General features: G+C 39.8%; 1 protein-coding gene across 2 annotated transcripts in view; it reads left to right on the plus strand.

Annotated features, from left to right (window-relative positions):
• The window catches only part of CDH13 (cadherin 13), a 447,401-nt gene that overhangs the window by 351,923 nt on the left and 73,220 nt on the right, over positions 1-22,258 (plus strand). For both annotated transcript variants that reach the window (XM_027725145.2, XM_027725146.2), the window contains exon 8: positions 7,554-7,694. In XM_027725145.2, the coding sequence (XP_027580946.1) occupies positions 7,554-7,694 (141 nt within the window). The remainder of the gene's footprint in view (positions 1-7,553; positions 7,695-22,258) is intronic.

Consider the following 22,258-nt stretch of genomic DNA (forward strand, 5'->3'; position numbering starts at 1 on the left):
GTCTCTCCTTTTATGTTTTTGGCTTTAAATAGACTCATTTCTACCTATGGCAGGGACTAGGAATGATTCAATAATTTGCAACTAATAATTTATTAGAACAACTTTGCCCTCCTTTCTCCTCACAAATTGTCTGCAAACAGATTGTACAACTCTAATATGTTAATGGCTGAAAATTATTTGGCCATTTTTTCAGCAAATACCTTTTGGCCTGCAGATTATTTGAATTGCAAATTATGATGGTTAAAATGAAATATGTAATTAACACTGCAAATAAAGCTGATTGGGTGTTACAGGAGATCAGTTTTTATGGAAATATATTGGTTTGCCAAAATGAACATTTGTTACAGAAACATAGTGATTTAAAAAAAAACCCACAACTTTATTGGAATAAATATCTGTAATTGAGAAGGGAATTCTTGAGTGTTCCTTTCAGGTTTTGCTGGCCAAGACAACCAGGTTGAGTGTCCTGTTGAGAAAACAGAACTGAATCTTACCTTCCCACATCCAGCCAGGTGTGCTGATGCAGACACTTATTTATTCCAAGACATGGTTCTTTTTATATTCTCTGTTCAAACTCTTACCTTTGTAAAAATAATTACGTATAAATTGGCAGAATTTAAGGTAGTTTTAATTTCTTTAGAAGTGTATTAATGAGGGCTGGGGAGAACAGTGGCTCTGTCAATGAGACTCTTAATGTCTCTAACCACGTATTCTAATTTTAATGAAAAAGCCCTTGAGATTTTTTTGTTTACAGGCATTTTTACAGTGTTCAATATGCAGCCTTGGAAAATGCTAAGAAACAGGGAAACTATTTGCCACCCTGTCCATCACTGTGAACAGTGGCAGAACCCGAGGGAATGCCTGAAGTTGTGTCAGAGGAGGTTTAGGTTGGATATTACAAAGAGGTTCTTCCCCCAGAGGGTGGTTGGGCACTGAACAGGCTCCCCAGGGCACACAGAGCTCGAGGAGCATTTGGATACTCTCAGGGTGTGACTTTTGGGGATGGTCCTGTGCAGGGCTAAGGGTTGGATTTGATGGTGCTCATGGATCCTTTCCAACTCAGCATATTCTGTGATTCTGTGATAAATAGTTTTTATCTGAGTGCAATCAATTAATGTGAATAACATAGAGTGTTTTCTACCCAGCATCAAAACTTGGAGTATAAACACTGGTAGGTGTCTAGTCAGCAAGGAAGAGAAGCAATGCCAGAGTACCATGGTAAAATACCAGACCAGGAGAACACTTGGGGCTTCATGTCCAGGTTCTCCCTGGTGCAAGCACCGGGAAAGGGGAATTCCGTGAGGAACGTGCAGCACACGGGACGCTGTGTGTGATTTCCGTGGTTGATGCCCCAGACTGTGGCTGCAGGAAGGGCAGGAAAACTGTAACATGTTCCTCCTTCTCCTGAGGGAACTCAGGTCTAACGAGGGTGATTATATGTGTTCTTTAAACTCAGCCCAACCTCTGGAAGGGCCCAGCAGCAACGACAGAGTCAACATGTCAACACAAAGGGAATGTTTGCACATATCAGGGCCTATATTTGCATATAGACCATCCTGTAGTTGTCTTTTCTTTAATCCAGCCCATTACTGGGGAGCAGAGACTCCCCACAGCTATTGTCTGCTGCTGATAGAGAGTTTGAGTGAGATGAGTGTGTTTGTTGTACTCCTGGCACCTCTGAGTGTGGAATAATAGCAGAGTGATTAAATGGTCTAAAATAAGCAAAAGAAGTTGCATAATAATTGATGCTTTCACACTGGAGTGAAAGATTTCTGTGGTGGTGTTTAATTGTGGGGAACAACTGAGGGTTTTTTTCCCTGAAAAAAAAAAAAAAAAGAAAAAGAAATTACATACCTTGGTCCAGAAGGAAAGCTGAAACATAGCTTGTGTTTTAAAAAGGAAAGTGTGATTTAAGAATGTTTGACAGCAAGTATTTTCTTTGGGACATTGTGATTCTTGTTCTTGCCTGCTATTAAAAATTATTATAGTACTTTATGCTTCTAGCACAGCTGACATGGAAAATTATTCTTTTCCCAAACCATGAGCGTCTAGTGAGTAGCTGCTGCAGATCAACATGCCTCTCTGTTTCAAAGGGATTATACTCAGGGAAATATATTTTGGCTGGTAAAAATCAGTGTAGGGGTACTGACTTGAGTGCTTTATATATTTTATGCGGTTTTTCTTTAGAATACTGAATATTTGCTCTCTTCCCTCCACTTATTTTTGGCAGGAGCCTACCTAACAATAATAATTTAAGGGGAAATATCTCCAGCTAAACCCAAGCTTCAGTCACTGTTCTGTCCTAGGGATTGGTGATCTCTGCCCAAGGAGAAATTCTTATTAATAACATTCTTATATAAGGAAGCTCCCTTGAGTGGTGTTATTATATATCCAAGAACCAAGATGCATTTGTGTGTTCAGGGAGGGCGTGAGCAGTCAGCAAATAGTTTTTCTCTGCAGTTTTCTAATATTTCTCAAAGGAAAGCTTGTCACCACACCATGGCTGGCAGCCTTCTCCAAAATGATATGAATTCAATGGCAACTTTAAATCCTAATTTGTGTGCCAGTCAAAACTGGTAATTTTACACAGACTACTGGAAACAGTTCCTGTATTTCCATGTAACATTAATAACCACATACACCAGTCCTACAGTTATGTCAGCATTAGGAAGAATGAAAGTCCTGATTCTGTACATCCTATGTATTAAATAGTTACAGATTTCCTCATGATGGAAAACAAATATCTCTGGCCAGGGAACCTATTTGTAACAAGCACTTTAGAGCAATTTCTCTTTTTTTTATTTAATGGCTGCTGCTGAAGGAGAAAATTTAGTCTTCTTTTTCCTTCCAGACGTACCTATGTCTCCCATGGGTAGTAAATAGATATTGATTTTCTTCATAACAGAAGTACATTATTACAGAGTGATTAAACTGTAGACCTTCCTTTACGATATAAAAAAAAAATTTGGAAATTGGTGAGCTAAAGAGGATTTATGTTACAAAATTGTTTGGGGTTTTGTATTCATCAAACTGTAATTCAAGCTCTAAATGCAAAGCCTCTGTGCATATTGCCCTTTTTATGCAGCGGCAATTGGCATATAAAATAAATGCTGATATTATAATTATCAAAGCATTATATCTGTTAGAGCTGTTAGTAGTCACATTACTTCATTTTTTAATTTTACATTTGTCAAAATCCTGACAAGCATACTCTGGGATAATGTTAGATTCAATATTGAGATTGTTACTCAGCAAGAACATTGATTATGTCTTAATAGGACACATTCAGTATGCATTATATGCAATTATCATCTTAAATGAACACAAGCATTTATTTAGCATGCACTGAAAATATTTAAATCCTAAGAAATTTTCTTTCCGGTTAGCATTATATTATAAAGTCATTAGTACAAATATGATATGGCAGCACACCACTGATACAGTATTATGCATGAATACATAATTTATAAACAGAATTATAAATAGAAGTGTTGAGGCATTTTTGCATCACTACAGAAATACTAATATCCACGAAATAGTAAGAAAACTCTTCATTGATAATTAATATTAAGATAGGTCTGAAAGGATACTTGAAACCCTTGTAAGGATTTTGAATGTTCTGTATGTTATTTGCTTCCCAAACATTGTTTTGATCTTAGCAACTGAGCACTTTCTGTGAATTTGGGAATTTCTATTCTCCCCAAGTTATTTTTTGGATGAGGATTGAGCACTAAATGAAGGTTTGGGTGCTGTGACACTGCGTGTGCCCTCTTTGAGATGTGCAATTCCTGAGTGTCTCACAGTGACAGGAGAGCACTGCAGGAAAACCTTGTGTTAGATGCTTCACAGGGGACACCCAGCCAGGAGGGAACTCTGGAGAGATGGGTTCTGGAGTCCTGCTGTTGACAGACTTGTAATCATCCAAGTAGTTCCACTGGTTTCCATCTTGCATTTTGGGTCCCACTGTGCTGACAATGATGTAAATTCCAGTGGAATTTAAAAATAAATCCTACAGCCTACAGGTGATAGCCAGAACCAAGACTTAGGCTTGGACTGTTGCTGCTGGTGGTGTGAAATACTAGCCAGGGCTTGCTTCTCTTCAGTCACTGATAGTTTTTTATTGTATCTGTAGGAAATATTAGAAGATTCAAACCCAGCAGAAAACCATCATCGTCTATTTTCATTCAGCATTACCTGAAAGAACTCCCTGGGTTTGTTCCCCCTGTGTGTGTCTGCACTGAACTATTTCCCTCTGTTGGGATTAGATCCTGCTGGCTTTGGCAGGAAACTGAACCCTGGAAAAGTGCCTTTTCTGGCCTCTCCTTGTTTTCTGGTGCTGAACCAGTTATGTCAGGGCAGCAGGGGAGGGAAATCTGGTCGGAATGTTAACACTGGTGGGAATGGCAGTGGGTGGACATTTGAAGCAAAGCACTCAGGACACAGCTCACCTCCTTGGCAAAGCACACATTTTGGAAGGGTCACCCCTGCCATGGCTAAATGACAAGAGTGAAAATTTATGGGGAAAGGAATGGCTCTCCTGCTGTAATTATACAAACCCTCCCAACAGTGTTACACTCCACCAAGTCACGGTTGATAAATAATAAGCCGCACAAACAGTGACTTGATGTTCATTAATTAAAATAATCTATTTTCCTTTTTAGCTGTAGATCCCACTCATTGAGGGTTGGGGTGTATTTCTATGGCCAATATCTCACTATCCAAATGGTACTGGATTGTTTTTGTAGGAGTGTGCTTCAGAGTTTAGGTCACTTAGCAACAGGTCTGGGTTAAGTGATAGGCAGTGACAAGGTGGGACAAGAGTCTGAGCCACAGGGGGGGTCCCAAATGCTGCCAGTTTTGGGTGCTGCATTTATCCCTCCCCTGCAGGGAGAGGAGAGGATGGAGATGGCAGGGATGGAGAAAGTGAAGGAAGGCTCCACTGCCCCCATCCAGGAGCACTCATTCCTCACAGGATGGGAGCAGAAACAGGGAAAAGACCGTGCTGGCGTAAAAGGTTTGAGCCTTGGGAAAAGGGAAAAGATGAGGAGGTGCCATGAGAGCTTTTAGTGCAGCCCCAGCCCCGGGGGAGGGCCCAGCACAGACCCTCCACTGAGGCATCAGCTGAGGGAGGGGGTTGGTGGGAGCACAGGGATCCAGGCTCTGTCCACAGATCCTGGGATTTACCAGCACCCTGGGAAATCACACAGACCCAAATAATTGCTCCGAGTGCCTGAATTAGCTGGGCTAAAAGTACAAGAATTGCTAAAAACTCCTTTACATGGTATCTCCTGGTGTGAAGAGAGCATCTGATGGGAACCTGCCTCTGCTCTGGGGTTTGGGTCTGTGAGGAGCTGCTTTCTCTAACAAAGCAAATATTTGGGGACAGCACTAGACGTAGGAAGTGCTGCATAGCAGGGAAGTGTGAAGTATCAGTAATGATATGAAGTACTACTCAAAATTCAAGGTTTTCCACATTTCATTGAGAGCTTGAACATTGGACTTCTGTCACAGACATTTCTGCTGCAGTACATGCAATTTCTAGAATAAATGGGCTGGCTTTCAGTAGAAAATGGGACAGTTTTCAAAGGAAAAAAGGCCAATTTGTGAGTAAAAATGGGCCTCTTTCTGAGCAAAGATACTTATAAACATGAAGTGATAAATGGCTTTGCAAGTTTTCCATACAATAATAACAATTTCCTAATCAATGTAAAAGTTGCAGGTAAGGGAGGGGAGAGGAGCTTCATTGAGGTTTTAATACATTGAATGCATTTTAGAAAATAAATATATGAAAACAGTAAATTTTGTTCCACTCCGTAATGTGAGTTTGTGTTGGAGACATGTCCGCAATATTTCTTTGCGTGTATTTTTATGATGTTATAAATCAAATTCCTGTTCTTGGTTTGCTGCCTTCTGAGATCAATTTCATGAAATAATGTTGCAAGACTTAGGGAAATACATTTTTTAGGATCCCATGTGTGGCAGTGGCATCTGATTTTCTAGTAGTCCATACGTCTTTAGAACAAAATATATCTTCTAGCTTGACTTATTGATTTTACATGTAAATATACTGCTTCATAATAGCTGATCTGATGAGCAACTGGTGGGGTTGCTTTTCTCATGGCCTAAAAATGCTTCAAAATCTGAGGAGTTGGGATCTTCTTCTTACACATGCTCCAAAAAAAGATGGTGTGATGGGGCCAGGAAAACACATGATGCAGAATGCACTATTTAGGGAATGCTTTCAAACCACTTGGCCACAGAGATTGTGTGACCTGAGAGGTCGCTTTGCTGAGCTGTCTCCCCGCTAATTCCCTGGAAAAGTGTTAGATAAAGGACACAGGATGAGTGATGTCAAAGATGTGCATCCTGGTTCTTGCAGACACAGTTGGCTCAGGGATCTGCTCTGACATCATTCTGTCACTTCACCCCAAGGATCCAGAGGAGGTTTTGTTGTTCAGGGGAGGTTTGAATAAACATTCCTGAGTATATGAGATGTTCTTACTGTGCAGTTTTGAAGGTGACTGCAGCACTTCCCAGCTGTGCTCTCTGCTGATGGTGCAGCACACGTGACCTTAGGGCAGATGGTCCCATATGAGGCAGCCATACAAAATCCATTTTAATGAGGTGCCCAGCCTTGTCTCCAGTGAATCCATGTCAACACTCCCTTTGAGTTCCATGGGAGCAGGTTCTGATGCTGATAAATGCCCCCTTTGGTGGAGCTGTTACTGACCCACGGTCCAACTTGCAAACAGATGTGCTTTGATCTCTGATGTGAGGGAGGAGAATTCCAAATGCTGTCACATTCCCATTGCAGAATGGGGACCACAGGTGTTTTTATTTTTTTCCAAGCTAAGGCTGTTTTGGGGGGAGGAAATTAAGGGTGGCTTTTGCTCTGGCCCTGTGCTGTCTGGTTCCACAGCAGGGAGGCAGCCAGGCAGGTACCCATGGTACCAGAATCAGAGATCTTCCATGTCAGCCACTGATGTTACTCTGTGCGTTTGCTTTGGGCAACAACTGCCAGTCCCTGCCCATTTTAGAAACTGCTTTTTTGTTTCTTCCAGTGAAGCAAACTTAGATTACCAGTCTAAATGCTAATACACAGAATGAATGGGATTTAATAGAGCGAATTTATATGTAGATTGTGACATTAGTATTTAATTACGTACCCATCATAACACTGATGAAGCAAGCTGCTAAATATTGGTGCACTGAAGGTAGAGCTTACTTGTAAAGAGCAAGGATATTTTAATTTCTTGCCTCTTTCCTAATCTTCTTAAATAACAGGATAAATTAGGTACTGTTTACCAATATTCACCTTCATGCTGTATTGCAAATAAGGGCTGCAGAATAGCAGCTGAAGCTCCTGCAAAGCTGTGCTGCTGTTTTGGTAAAACACTGTGATAACAGATCTGTTTCTATGCTGTGTTTTATCGGGCCAAATAAAGTTTGAGAATTTTTAAATTTATTATTTTAATATGAATTAAAAGTAGTATGTTATTTGTGTGAGGGTTTTTTTTTTTTAACCCTTCTTTTTCTGTTCTTTTTTTTTTCAGACTATGGAAAGCCCAAAATACGAGCTGGTTATAGAAGCCAAGGATATGGGGGGTCTTGATGTGGGACTGACTGGCACAGCAACTGCCACTATTCTTATTGACGACAAAAATGACCATCCACCAGAATTTACCAAGAAGGAGGTAAGAGTTTGCCATCTGTGCTCTACAGAACGGTGCAAGCAATTGTAATTAACTCGTTTCTAAATATAAAACTGTTCCTTAAGGAAAGGAAAGACTTCCAGACGTGTTTTTAGCTCAGTGTGACAGACTTTCCCGGAGCTGCTCTTTTCTGGTTTTTTACCTCAGTAAATCTGTATGCATCGTTTCCAAATCAAAGTGCAACCACCAGGTAACAATTTGTGTCAAGGGATGCCATTCAGAGGTTGGCTGGCAGGGTGAAAAACTGTAAAATAAATTTGCTGGTGGTAACTTTCTCCTTTTTCTCCTATAGGGGAAAATAACAAGTTCTCTTTCCCTACGTTCTAGCTCAGGGCTTCCATGGTCAGGACCAGGGATGAAAGCAACATGTTTTTTCCCTGTCTCCAGCACTTCCCCTGTGAGCCAGCAAGTGTTGGGAGTTCTGTAATTAAAACCCTAGTCCTGAAAGCTTTAAATTTAACCTACAGGTAGAATTTGCACTGAAAGTTGTTTCCCTGCAAATTGAATTCCACTGAAGAATGCTGGAAAGTCTGATAAAACCCAAACCAAAGGTATTCCCTGACTACAGGGGATGTAATAATAGTGCCATAGCAACTCAGGCAAAACATCTGCCAAATTTCATGCCCTCCTCACACTGTTCCCTTCCTTCCTCTACATTTATTATTAGTCTGACATTTATTTTTTTTTATTTTTTTTTTTACTTCTGGTACCTGGAGGGAATGGGAAAGTTTCAAAAGTTTTACTTCGTTTGGATTTTGCTGTAAAAGTTTTCTGGGGCTCTGCAGATTTTTAAGGAATATTCCCAAAAGATGAGAAGTAAGCATGAGGGATGCTGATTTGAAGGTAATTGTGGAAAAAGAAAAGGAAAGCCTGTAGAATTCTTGTAGAAGGCTGTAGAAGTCTTGCTTTTTTTTCCTTGGGGTTTTACCTTTTCAACATTTTTTTTTTTGCTGGCCTAATATTAGCAATTGACAAGAGATTATTTTGAAAAACATTACTGCTATTTATTTGAATGATTATTATAAAAGCAAAGTGAACACCAGATTAAAGCATGGCAGGGAAGGGTTATTAAAAAAAAAAAGGGAAGAAGAAATTAGAAACAATGACAATTTTGCCAAGAGGAATATTAATTTTCACTAATCAGTGGCAATAGTTATAATTACTTCAGTCAAATGCTTTGGCAAGTGTTTCAGTCACCTAAAAAGTATTATGGAGAACCTGATCCAAACCTTTTTAGTACAGAGGTGACAATTAAGTGACTTTGATCAAGCAATTAATTCCCTTAGAATAAAACTTTAGAACAGGTTTTTAATGCTCTGTTTCCTGACAACCAATACTTAAAATATGTTTAAAATACTGTATTATTTAGCCTTCCTGGACATAACAATGTCCAAGACAACTCGGTGTATTTAGAAATAGGAATTTATTGGATTAATGAATATTGATAGCAATTCATGAGAGCCACAGTCCACCTACTTGAATTTCCATAATTGGAGATTTCTTCTTTTGGAGCAATCTTTCTGTATATCTTTCAACAGAATTCTTGTCAAGAAATCTTTCTATAATTTTATGTCCTATTTGATTTAGTAGTTCGGTAATTTGGGCAAGCATGTTAAAAACCTCGTGTGTCTGCTTAGGCACAAATGAACTGTTAGTACCTATTTCTGTGGAAATGAATGTTTATAAATGAAATGTTTATAAATTCAGTTGTCAGTGACAGTAAAAGGGTCTCTGTACCCTTGAAATGTTGGGGATTTTAGCACAGAAATAAAATAGGTGTGAGGAGGCAGCACTATCTAGTTTTCTTTCTGGTCTTAGACATTCTTCTTACAGTTTATAGTTTCCATAGAGACATATATGTATATAGATATTTTATGGTTTGGCATGGGTTTGAACCTTTCACTATTTAGAGATGTTAATGACCTCAGAAATCTTCCCTCTGCCTTGCTAGGTGATATTCTTAGCCCATGAATAAGGCAGGAAAAATCTGTCTTTAGATGTATGATGCCAGGCCCTTTTAGAAACAGATGCTCTATGTAAAAGAAATAGTGTAAGAGGTGTCTATTAATTGAGCCAGTGACACTTTATTTGGTTTATTGCCTTAAGTGCTTAGTTATTGTATTTTAATACCAGTTGTATACCACAGGCTGCAATACTATTGATTTGGATTAGAGTTGAAAGGAGAAGGCACATTCTACAAGATAACTTTTGAAGTGGAAAGCTCAACTTCAGTAAACCTGAAGGTTTGATTTCAGAGTGCATTTTCTTCTCTTTGCTCTGAGATTGGCTGCTTTAGGCCTGGGTTCTTATGGTATTGACATGTTTTCCCAGCCAGTTTCCTTCTCTCTAAAGATCCTTTTTCTCAACATGTTTTTCCCTTTTATTAAACAAACGCTTATTTACTACTCTGTGTTTCCATCTGACAGCATAATCTCTACATACAATAGCTCTGCCTTTATTTATCATGTGCTGTTGATGTAGCTCATTTAAACCAAGTTTTCAATGTGTTCTCTTCCTCTGTCAGCACAGGGGCCAAACTCATTCCTGATTTAACACAGTGAAAGGAATGAAATCAGGAGAGCTGGATTTGCTCAAAAGTCTGGACCCTGTGTAGGTTCAACACTGGGTACCCCAGAGAGTGCAGTAATTGGTGTTTTGAATCTTATTAAAGATACATATGATTACAATACAACAGAAGTTTAGTGATTTTACGCATCCTTCTCCAACGTTGAAAATTTCTATATTTCTATATATTTCTATTTCCAAGAAGTCTTATATGTGCCAACAGATATCTGTTTCCTCAGTGCAAGGCAATCTCAGCCATGGCTGAGCATAGCTCTGTCTGTTGAAGATGAGTTTTATCTTTTAACACTTGACCGATCTCTCCCACTTTTTTCCTCAGAAACAACGTTATGAATCTACCCCTAAGCAATGACACACTCTGTGTACTGCTTACTGTGTCTATTCTTTGGAGACTGGGTTCTTAAACACTTATTAAAAATACTTAATAACAGGCTTTATTTGAGTTTTTTAGAAAGAATCATAGAATCCCAGAATGGTTTGGATTGGAAGGGACCTTAAAGCTCATCTAGTTCTACCCCCTGCCATGGGCAGGGACACCTTCCACTAGCCCAGGTAGCTCCAAACCCCACCCAACCTGGCCTTGGACACTTCCAGGGATGGGGCAGCCACAGCTTCTCTGGGCAACCTGTGCCAGGTCCTCCCCACCCTCACAGGGAAGAATTTCTTCCTAATATCCAACATAAACCTGCCCTACTTCAGCTGAAGGCCATTCTCCCTTGTTCCAGCACTACCTTCTCTTATAAAAGAGTCCCTTGGCAGCTTTCTCATAATCCCTGTTTAAACACTGGAAGGGGTTCTGAGCTTCCCAGAGCCTTCCCTTCCCCAGGCTGAACAGCCCCAGCTCTCTCAGACTGCCTTCACAGGAGAGGTGTTCCAGCCCTCTGATCAACTTGGTGGCCTCCTTTGGGCTCACTCCAACACATCCACACCTCTCTGGTGTTGGGAAAGGCCTAAACACCCCTTTGTTGCTGTGCCAGGTTCGGCAGCAGCTTCTCCTGAATTTCTGTAGATCTTGTTGGAAGAAGGGGATGTTTCAGGCGGTTGTTGTTTCAGGTGGTTGTTGTTTCAGGTGGTTGTTGTTTCAGGACACGATCCCAGAAGAAGCTGAGCAGCCTGGCTGTGATCCAGCACAGCACTTCCATTAACTCCAGAGGAGCACTTTAAGCCCATGAGGCTGTCAGTGTGTGTCAGGCACTTGGATGGGTTAATATCTGAGACACTGCTCTGTGGGATTCAGCCCAGTTAATTATTTTGTTACTGCCCCATCACTCTACACACTCCCAAAATATCTGCCTTGTCCTATTTCACATATACCTTACAGTTAATAATGGGCTTGAGCAGTGTAAAAATCCATTCAGGTGTGCAAACAGTATCCTGTTCCCTCCAGGGGGTTAAACAATTTCATCCTTAATGCCTAAAAGAGCAATGTTTTAAGAGTTCCTCCAAAAATCCCAGGTGAAGTAAAAAGGTCTACCTTTTAAAAGGTCACAGTGGCTGGGATATTGTGCCAAATTTAAATTATAGAGACTGAAAATAGAGATGCTTGTAAAGTTAGTGGCCCCTTTTTAAAATTTACAACTCTATTTCTATAATAGGAAAGAGTTTTCAAATTAATTTTGCGAATTATTACCGAACGCAACATTTTGTATCGCAAAGAGCAATTTGGCCTTTCCTTTCCAGCAGGTCAAATTTTGTTCAGCAGCAAAGGATTACTTATGTGTGGGTAAGGAATGAAGCAGAGCAAGGAGCAGGAGTTGATCATTCTGGAAAATCTGATCCCTGGCCTGCATACTGCAGGATATCCCAGCTAGGTGGGGATGAGAGACTGAGGGAACATTAATGGTGCTGAGTCTTGTTTTTATACCTAGAGCATTAACAAAAATGAGAATTATTTTCTTGTGTCCCTGTGACAATGGGTGACAGCCAACTGTAGTGTTGTGTGCCTGCAAACCAGTCATTTTAGGCTATAGTTATATGTTATATATTGCAGTGTCCCTGTGGTTGTAGTGGGATGAAAAATTAGCACTGTGGCATCTGCTGAAAGCCACGAGCAGGCAAACGCTCCTCTTGTATCTGTTCCTGTAGGTTCTGCCCAGATGTTCCCTAAGACCCAGGGGAGAAAGGAAAAAAACATTGTTTTAACATGAGAAAGATATGGACTTGACCCCCTCCTGTCTATTCTTTCTCCTCCAAAAGAATAGTCCAATGAATCCTTCTTATGCCACTCAGACTGCAGAGTATATGCTCAAAAATGAGATTCTTCTGAATATATTTGCCTTTTTATTCTGTCCTATATTTTTAAATCTTCCATTTTAGCTCTTTAATACGTTACTTTTTCCTTAATATCAGATATATTGTCTTTCCTTAGCAAATGCTACCAGGCACTGGAGAGAAGAATGCAGTGATGTGGCTTAAGGGGATGATTTTTCTACAGTCCCCCTTGTTCTTACATCTCTCCTTTGCCACAGATTTGGGACAGCAGCCCATCCCTAGTCATGCATTGAAAAGTGGGACTTGTCAGAGTGTTCTCACTTGCATATAAGAAAGAGAGACCTTGTTTGTTCAGGGAATAGTCATTCTTGACACAATTCCTCTTTGTGCCGCTTCCGTCCTCACCTGCAATTTCATCCATTTCTGGGACAAAGAAATGCAAAATACAAATAATTCTGTCACATCGGGGAGAATAAGAACAGGGAAAATATGTTTTCCTGGTATAGATTTTTTTGAATCTATGTTCTTAGAAATGACTTTTCCAGATAAATGAAGAAGCTTGCCTCCTGTGAACAGAATAAAAGTCGTGTAATTTGACAAAACATTACCACAGTGAGATTTGAGATATACTAGTGCTGAGTCTTAAGTGAAAAATATGATTTTCTCACATTTTGAATACCAACTGATAAATGGTTTATAAAAGGGTAATAAATGACTAATGTGTGCTTTAATAAATGATTCATCAGTTCCTACAGAGACCTGTAAGTGAATAGGTTGCTTGTCACCATGATTTATGATGACTTCCAGCACTGTCTTCTGACTCAGTTGTGTTACCCACTGGGGCAAACCAGCCCCTGGAGGACAATATGTATCTCCTTCTGCTCGTGGTTCAAAGAGGATATGAGACTTTCACAGCACCATCTGGAGAGATTTATTTTTCAGCTCAGGCTGTTGAGAAACAGGCTTGTAGCTCTGAAAGTCCCTGCCTTAATTCTTGGGATTGGCTAAACCATATTGAGGAGCAAAAACTGAGCTAAAGGCAATTGTAAGGTTACTCCAGGCTCTTTTTTCCACACTTCTTTTACAAAAACGTCTCTCTCAGACATGATACTCTTATTTTCTGTGGTAGACACACCTTACCAAAGCAGGCCAGATTTGTCCATTCACTTGGCATTTTTAAAAACCAATCTCACCTCCCCTTTCTGTGTGCTCTGAAAGTCAGAGCACACACAGGTCCTTATGTTGTCTTACAAGGAAAATTTTTGCCCTTTGGGATCCCTAATTAATCTTATTCCTTTCTCTGTGGGTCTTGCCATTGAGCTGGAGCTGAATTCTTCCCATGTCACGTAGTGTTCTCTCCTGCTGGATGTTGGAAGGGCAGACGACTGAGCTGAGGTGCTTGAGCAGTAAAAGCAGATCTGAGCAGATGAGAAGAAGCCATTGCCAGCTGACAGTTAAGAAAAAGAGTTTTACTCTGGTCTAAATGTTATAGGAACCTGAAATTCTGAAATTCTAGCAGCCTGTTCAAACTGGAGCAGACAGTCAGATTTGTCACGAGAAATAGTTTTGTGGAACTGATAAAACCATTTCAGCAAAATCACACAAACAAAATGCATATTGGAATCTCCATTTGGCTCCTGTTTCTGGGCTGTGAGACAGTTTACATGCAGAGAAATCAGAATTCACACAGAAACTCAACAGAGCAGGGCAAAGCCTCTGCAGCTGTTGGTAAACTTTGGCATAAAGAGCAGCTTCGTGATGGCTGGGGATCACCAGAGAGGAGCTCTTTGACCATTCCTTGTTTTTTCTAGAGCTGTAAATACAACTAAAAAAGGCTCCTGGAGCGTGCCTTAACCTTCAGAAACCCCTTACACCAGAGAGATATTTGCACTGACCTTTTCACTCAGCTTTACTTCCACTTCATACTCCTGCAGCAGTTCACTACCACACTTGACAACCCTCCAAGTGCCCAAAAGTCTCCCGGAAAACAAATGAAAGATGTTCCCTGGTATGTTTTTCATATGTGAAAGGCAGAATTCGAGGATGATTTCTCTGGTCATGGAAAATAGAGGAAATGGGATCAAGGCAGGATTGCTGTTTCTCTGTCACCTTTGTGAGGTACCTGTGTCACCTGTTCTTGAAACATCCAGACATCAAAAATTGAAGGGTTTCTCAGGCTAATCCTGCACAAATCTGAAGAATGAAAGTTTCTGCATTCCTGCATAGCCTGAGCTTGATTTCCTTTGCTAGAACTTAAAATCATTTCATCTTATGTTACCCTCCAAGTTATGGAGGACAGATTATGCCCTTGATACAGTTCTTAATTCTTGTATAATGACAATTCATGAAGAAGAAACACAGATCTCAGGATATATTGTCTGTTTCTTTAAAGGAATAACACTTGTGTTAAAGCCATTACGCTCATGGGTTTTTTTTCCCACAAAATATTAACCTAACCATTGTTTTGATGAAAACACAAGAGATCAAGTTTATCCAACCTGTGCTCTTCTATGTTCAAGATGAGGCAAAGATGTAGGTGTATATTTGTTTCTGCTAGAGGCCATTTGCCAAGTATCTGTTAATTTAGTTTAGAGAATAACTATTAGTCAAATGAAAAGATATTTATTAAATCTATCTGAAAGGAAACAAGGATCTAAATAGTGGCAAATATTTTATTTTCCAAATGAAGACTGTGAGCATTCTGTTGTCACTGCAAAAATGAGACAATATTTGAAATTTTCAGTAAAGTTTTATTGACTTTTATGACCATTTCTTCATGGTTTATAATTGGTCATTAGTCTCACTCATGTTGTAGTCCAAGGCATTCAGAGTTTCCTTAGTTGTCATGACTTACAGAGTAAGCAGTTCAGGAATCTAAAAATCTAATTAACAGAATTTTAGAAACCCCCTTATTTTTTTCCCAAAATAATTTTAAATGTCAAAGATAAAAAAGAAGAAGAGCTTAGTGGACTTAAAAAAATAGCTGTAAAGACATCCAGTGTCCACTGGAGTTTAAAAAACTGGGCTTAGGAGCACAGATTGCTTTGACTCTCAGTGCAATTACGATTCTAAATGTCTGTCTCCCTTCTAAACACTCTCAAATAATCTGGAAAAATGCCCAAGATCAAGAAAATTGTTCATTAATATTTCTGATTTGTGTTGTGGTGGTACCAAACTAGGGACATCTGGAAGGCTTATTTAAACATTCTGGCTATCTGGGTAATGAAATTACCTTTTTATTATTTTTTTTTTTAATTTTTCTTCATTACTGTGTGTCAGTTTTATCAGAATTAGCTGGTTTGAGGATTGTCATGTGATGGGAAGTGCTCAGTACCACTCAGGATTGAATTGCCAATGACCTTAAAAACAAACACTCTGCTGTAGCGCTACAAGAAGAGAATAATTTCAGAGGAAGAAAAACAAATAGGATTATTCTGTGCATTGACTGAAACAGAAGGCTGTTCAGTAAAAAAAAAACCCAAACCAACAGCATTTGGAAGACCAGTGTCTCCTGTACTCATCCAGGTTCATACTGAGCACATAATGATCTGTGTTCTGTCAGTGAGCAATCTGTATAACCACTGCAAGCACTTTGTTCGAGAACTTTTGCAAAATATGTTTAAGGCTGAGTCCATCCACTTATCCCATAATTAGGGCTGGATCCTCTGCATAGCAGTAGGCAGCAGACTTTGACATTTATCTTTGCTTCTGAGGGGCGAGTTCGTTGCTTTGTTTCCCTCCACCAAGGTCATGAAATACATGAAGTTGTCTGTTTAATCTCCAGATAAACACATTTCAGTGGTACATAAAACAACAGAGTGCCTGCTTTATAAGCTGAGAGCAGCTGAGAAACACTTGTACAATACAGGAAGGGTTCTGTGAATAGAAATGATCATTCAAACAGTGTGAAATTGGGGAGGAACACAAAGGCACTGCACTGCTCCTCCAGATCTGATTTGCTTCCCAGCACTCTTGCTCCAAGCATGCTCACACAGTAAACTTGTATTTTTGCCAACCCTTTTACTTTCTTTTTTTTTTGTTTTTCCCTTTGTCACTGTTCCTTTCCTGCCCTTCATTTATTTCATTGATTTCTTATAATCAGCTGATCTGAGCCATCCTGATGCAAACTCCTGTGTGAGCCCCTGCCTTTTGTAAGCCTTTGGTTCTGCTTGGAAGGTCAGCAGCAACTCAGTGGTAATAACAGCAATTCTCACTGCAGCTGGTAAATTCTCACCACAAAACTGTTCCAATGCTGACTATCCTCTGAAGAATTCTTCCATCTGCTTCTGCTAACAGCAAATATCCAAACACTGTGAGCAACAGAAAAGCCATAAACCCACAATTTATTGCTCTCTTCTACAAGAAGTGAAGGTTAATATGCTTCCTCAGTGTGGTCTATGAAGTGTGAACTTTACGATAGATATTAAGGTCAGAATTACAAAGTAAACAGGAGCAGGAAGAGTTTTGAGTACATGTAGCACAAATACGTTTGGGGAAGGAGCTGGAGAGTAAAAATTAAAAAGGAAGGAAGGCTCTTGAGAGAAGCACAAGCTAAACAAAGATAATGTAATGTCTCCAGACCTAGTCTTGGACCACTTATTCAGGGAAGCTGTATAAACATAATTATTAGCAGTCACTGCCAGGAGTGGTTATGTGATTTTCCAATTAGAGAAAAAACCTGCCAGCTGGAATTTTGCAGTTGCCTTCAAATCAAATTAGGACTATTTTCTAGAGATTTCAATTTTAATGTAAATTTTAAAATCGGTGTCTTTTACCTCATTTTTTTTTTCCTCTGAATGTGGTGCTGAAGCCCTCCATGGACATTTCCTTTGGTTTCACTCTTCTCCAAGAGTGTTTTTAACATGTACCACAGTAACTGTCCAAGGAGCTCAAGCTTCAACACTGAGTGCGGGCAGGTGACACACAGACTTCCAAGAAACTTCACACGATTACTTTCAGATCAAAATATTGAAAGAACCCATCAATCTCTTTTCTCAAATTAACTTTGGGGTTCTCTTTTGGGAGACCTCATTTGACTTTGTGACATCCAGTTGTCCAAACCGTGTGGATACCCTGTGATTTCTGTATGAGGTATTCACTGCAGAGTGACTCCCAAATCATGGTTGTCTCATTCATAGCATCATGGATTGGTTTGAGTTGGAAGGGACCTTAAAGAACATCTAGCTCCATGTGCCATGGGCAGGGACACCTTTCACTAGCCCAGGTTGCTCCAAGATCCATCCAATCTGGCCTTGGACACATCTAGGGATGGGGCAGCCACAGCTTCTCTGGGCAGCCTGTGCCAGGGCCTCTCCACCCTCACAGGGAAGAATTTCTTCCTAATATCCAATATAATCTACCCTCCTTCATCTTAAAGCCATTCAGCCAGGACAACATCCAAACTGGTGGTCAGGTAGAGGGGAACAGATGCCGGGTGTTCCTCTGGTGGTGCAGCCGGCAAAAATTCTCTGTGGCTAAAAGGACTTTCTGCTTCATGTACATAAAGGATTACAGTCCCTCATGTGGAATATTAACCGAAATACCAAAATCTCCTTGTCTGACACAGCACAGCTGATTTGAGGAGTAACAAATACAGGAATTATTAGATGTGTTGCAAAATATCGCTCTAATCCCGCGAGTTAAGAAACCCACACTGTTAATGTGCCTCCAGCATCTGTGGGAGTTCTATTTTAAAAGTAGGATTAAACAAGATAACACACTATAGATCTTAACATATTCAATTTGCAGCAGACAAAACCCTATTTAATACCAATTACACAATATGTGTGAACTGGTATTATAGTTGCAGTTTATATGAGCAGAGGGAATTTATAAAGCTGAAGTCTATTCATTCAAAAATAATAGTTATAGAACTGCTTGGGTCATTCCACTAGAATGGAATGAGTTTTGTGATCAGTTTATCAATTCCTTCACTGACAAGTGAGATTTTAAGATTTTTCTCAGCAACACTAAAACTGATTTGGCTACTACAAAATTTTCTAACCATCTGTGCACAAGAATCAAAATGTCAGGATTATTTAGACAAAATATCTTTTTTCCTTCTGCTCTGAACCACTAAAATGGTGAACCGACAAAACTCACCAGCTGAAAGGAGCTGTAGGTTTGTTCAAGGAAAATTTTTTTAGCAAGTGCCTGTGAAAGGTTCTCATTTGGAAAGCAATAACATTGTGTAGGGCTGATTTCCTCCTGAACTTACTGTGTTGATACACGTAAGAAAAAGCAGATTAGGGGGTTCATACAGAACTCCCTGCAGTTATAGTCTCGGCTGAGGAAAATGGTTTAGGAGTGTAATTTATTCATATCCTTGTACTTTCTGCTTTGGCTTGTTTCCAGGACTTGTTTGCCTTGGAGTTCCAGATGCTTATTTGCTTAAAGGGTAGCCCTTTCTCCAGCCGTCTGTCTAACAGTCACTTAATATTTATTTGTTTTTACAAATGTTTTCCCCTGTGTTCTCAGTCCATATGTCACAAAAAAGTATAATCCCAGCTCTACATGGAGTATTGATATTATCCTTTCTTTCCAATTCTAGACTTTGACCTGAGCATGAAAAACCCCTGAATCTCAGTTGTTTTCCTGACTCTGTGTTTCCCTCCAACACAACTGCTCTACAGCCAGTCCTTTGCAGTTTATATTCTAACTCCTGTTCTGCTCTTGATGCAGCTTTTATAGAGGTGTTCTTGTTCACTTCTCTGCATATTGTGGAAGATTTCTTCCAGCTAACTACTTGTGAGGTCTGCTTGATATTTAATTTGCCCAGTGCTGAAATTTATCCTTCAAAATCCCTTCTGCCTGCTTCAACATTGTCTTTTTTCAAAAAAAACAACCCACCTCAAACCCCCGAACCAAACAGCAAACTCTCATCTGTTGGGTTTTCTCCCTTTTGAGCCTATTCTTTAGTCAGCAGCCTGTAAGGAACCTTCCCTGAATTTCAATAATCAACTTTAAATATCCTTTGTCTCCAAACTCCTCCAGTCTGTCCTCTGACTCTCAGAGCCTGAATATCTCACGTTCCTCAAACCCCTCTCTGCTCCTCTTTCCAGTCCCTGCTTCAGAACTACCAAGATAAACTTCAGTGGCATATCCATTGACTCCTTTCTGCTCAGTGTGCGTCCCCTTTCTCTCTGCTCGTTTCCATCACTTTCTCTGCTGTCTTTTTATATAGAAAACTTTCCTTCTAATATTTCATAAAAAGCTCTTTCTGACCTTTGTCATCTCACAATCCTCTTTCTGTCCCCAAGATTTTGCCCCTTTAGGGTTATTTCTGGAAGACCTTCCTTTTTCCATTCCTTGATACTTTCCCTCAGGGAATTCTCCTTCATCCCCTTGCTCCCTGCTTCCTTTGGGAAGCACCCTTTTGTTTTCATGACTTAAACTGACTGTTTGCTTATGACTCACAGAATTCCATGTACACTCTTTGCCTGCCTTCTATAAATCGAGTGCCATCACTGTCTCCTTCCACACATCATCTTGTTTCTTTTATGCTTTATTTCCTCCTCCCCAGCTCGTTTGTTCTGACCATCTCCAGCCACTGAGGCTGGCAGTGCCCATACTTTATGTAGTATTGTCAGATGTTCTCAGATCAATGATTTTTCTTCATTTAGAAGACTGATGGAAAGGAGACTGTTGCTGTCCTCAAGAAGTTTAAAGGGTTGAAAGCAAGCTTTTAGTTAAAAAAAAAAAAAGTTTGGAAAATCTGAGGAGTTATGTGAGAAACTTTCAAAAGATACATAAGGAGAATCAATCCTGCTGAATAAGTTTAAATCTAAACCAACAGTTTTCTCTTGCTGAAATAATACCAAGGAAGAAGATTTATCTACAGTATTGGTATTCTTAACTGTCTGTATCCAAGCTATGGCTCCCATCCAGCCAGAGTGCTCCACCAAGATGGGAATGCAGGATTAGACTACAAAACAGATCTGGATTTTTATACATATGCATATCTGTATAAATAGAAACACAGGCCCACAGATGTTTGCCTACCTAAACTGAGGACCAGATGTTCTATTGTCCTAAAGTTGCATTTTCTAACACGGGTTAAAACAAAAATGAAATTTGGTTTTGCTTGTCCATCCCTCAGGTTGGAAAAGACCTCTAAGATCATCGAGGCCATTTGGAAATAACATAATATATTTTCATATTTGGAAATAACACAACTGGCATTTGAAAACAGAACGCTGCACCTGATTAATTGATTTGTGTTGAACTAAGCTAAGAAACAGTGTATGTTTGAAGACAAATGAAGGGCAGGCTTTCTCAGTTAGCAGCTCTGACCTTTTCAAGTTTTCCATCTTAAATAATAATTGAAGCCATAAGTAAATAAATTCAACTTTGCCTGCAGATGTTGAACTCTTTAATGTCCTTTCACTCAGACATAGGCAGTGCCTGATATTCCTGGTACAAACAGTTTTATCATACCCCGTGCTGGGGCTGACTGGCAGTCTCCAGGAACTGTTTTCTTTCCTCCAGCCATGATTAAAAAGCAGTTCCAATCGATAAATCCGTACGGTTTCCGTCAATGGGAAGCGTTGCCTGGGGGTCTCCTGTGTCCCAGAGGGATTTCTTTTCTTCAGTTCTCCTGTACTCACAAGAGAACCAAATTACAATGAGTCTTGTTTACCTGGACTGCCTGTTGAGGTGGGTTTGGGGCTGCCTGCTGGAGCTGGGGGGAGCAGCGCAGAGCACAGGGACACGCTCACCTGCTGCTGGATACACAGAGAGATGTTCTTGCTGAGGTTCCTCTTTGCAGCATCACCTCAGTGAAATCTCAGCTTTGAGAAGATCAAATATTTAAATAAATACAAACACACACTCCTAACTCGTTTGGCCTGTTAGTGGGAAACAGTGTAGGGAGCATTGTTAAAAGGCCTCAGGTTCTGACGTGTGATTTCAGCTGAATTTCACCACATCTCAGGGATGTCAGAGTTGCCTGTCCTCCCTTTTCTTGAACCAGGATCATCTCAGCTGAGCAAAGAGCAATATGTGAGCAGCTAATCAGTTTTAGATCCTCCTTACTCCAGGAGTAATTGCTTTAATGCAATCGATTAAAAGGGAATTTTAATGATCTTACTAATTGTGCTTTTAAAGGAAACACGACAGTTATTGTTGAACTCTTAATTTATTATTTTTCATGGAGATCGGTTTGGAAAATCAAAACATAAGGTTTTAAAATGCAACATCCCCTGGAGTCTCACTTGTTTATATCCTAAATTTCCATGTCATCTTCGTAAATAATGGTAAAACAGAAAGAATGAAGCAATTGTATTTGGCTCATAACTTTTTTCCATTTCTAACTTCTGGGTTATGGGAGACTCAAGAGAAAGGTAATATTCCTACCTGAATTCAGCAGAAGGCAGTAGATGTTTCCATGCATCCATACAGCCAAGGAAAGCATCCAGTTTGTATCTTTAATGGACTACTTTCAAGGGAAGCACTAGCCTGTAGCTGCCTGTAAACACAAACACTGGGTGCTAGTCAGCAGAAATAAATGCATTCAGCTCCATTCAGCACATCTGAATTATTTATTCAGAAATAATAAGCGTGCTTTGTCAACACATACATAGAGGATTATCTGTGTTACATAGAAAAGCTACTGCAGCCTCTTTCCTCAAGAATTCCTGAACTAATTTAAAGTATTCAGGAAGCACCTTATTCACTTTTAAATGCCCAGAGTCCAGACTATAGGTTGAGGCTCACTTACCCCATAAATTTATTTTTCTTAAATTCATAAAGTA

This window comes from Pipra filicauda, unplaced genomic scaffold (genome assembly GCF_003945595.2).
Source record: "Pipra filicauda isolate LSUMZ 115617 unplaced genomic scaffold, ASM394559v2 scaffold159_size1710840_pilon, whole genome shotgun sequence".
Taxonomy (NCBI): Eukaryota; Metazoa; Chordata; class Aves; order Passeriformes; family Pipridae; genus Pipra; species Pipra filicauda.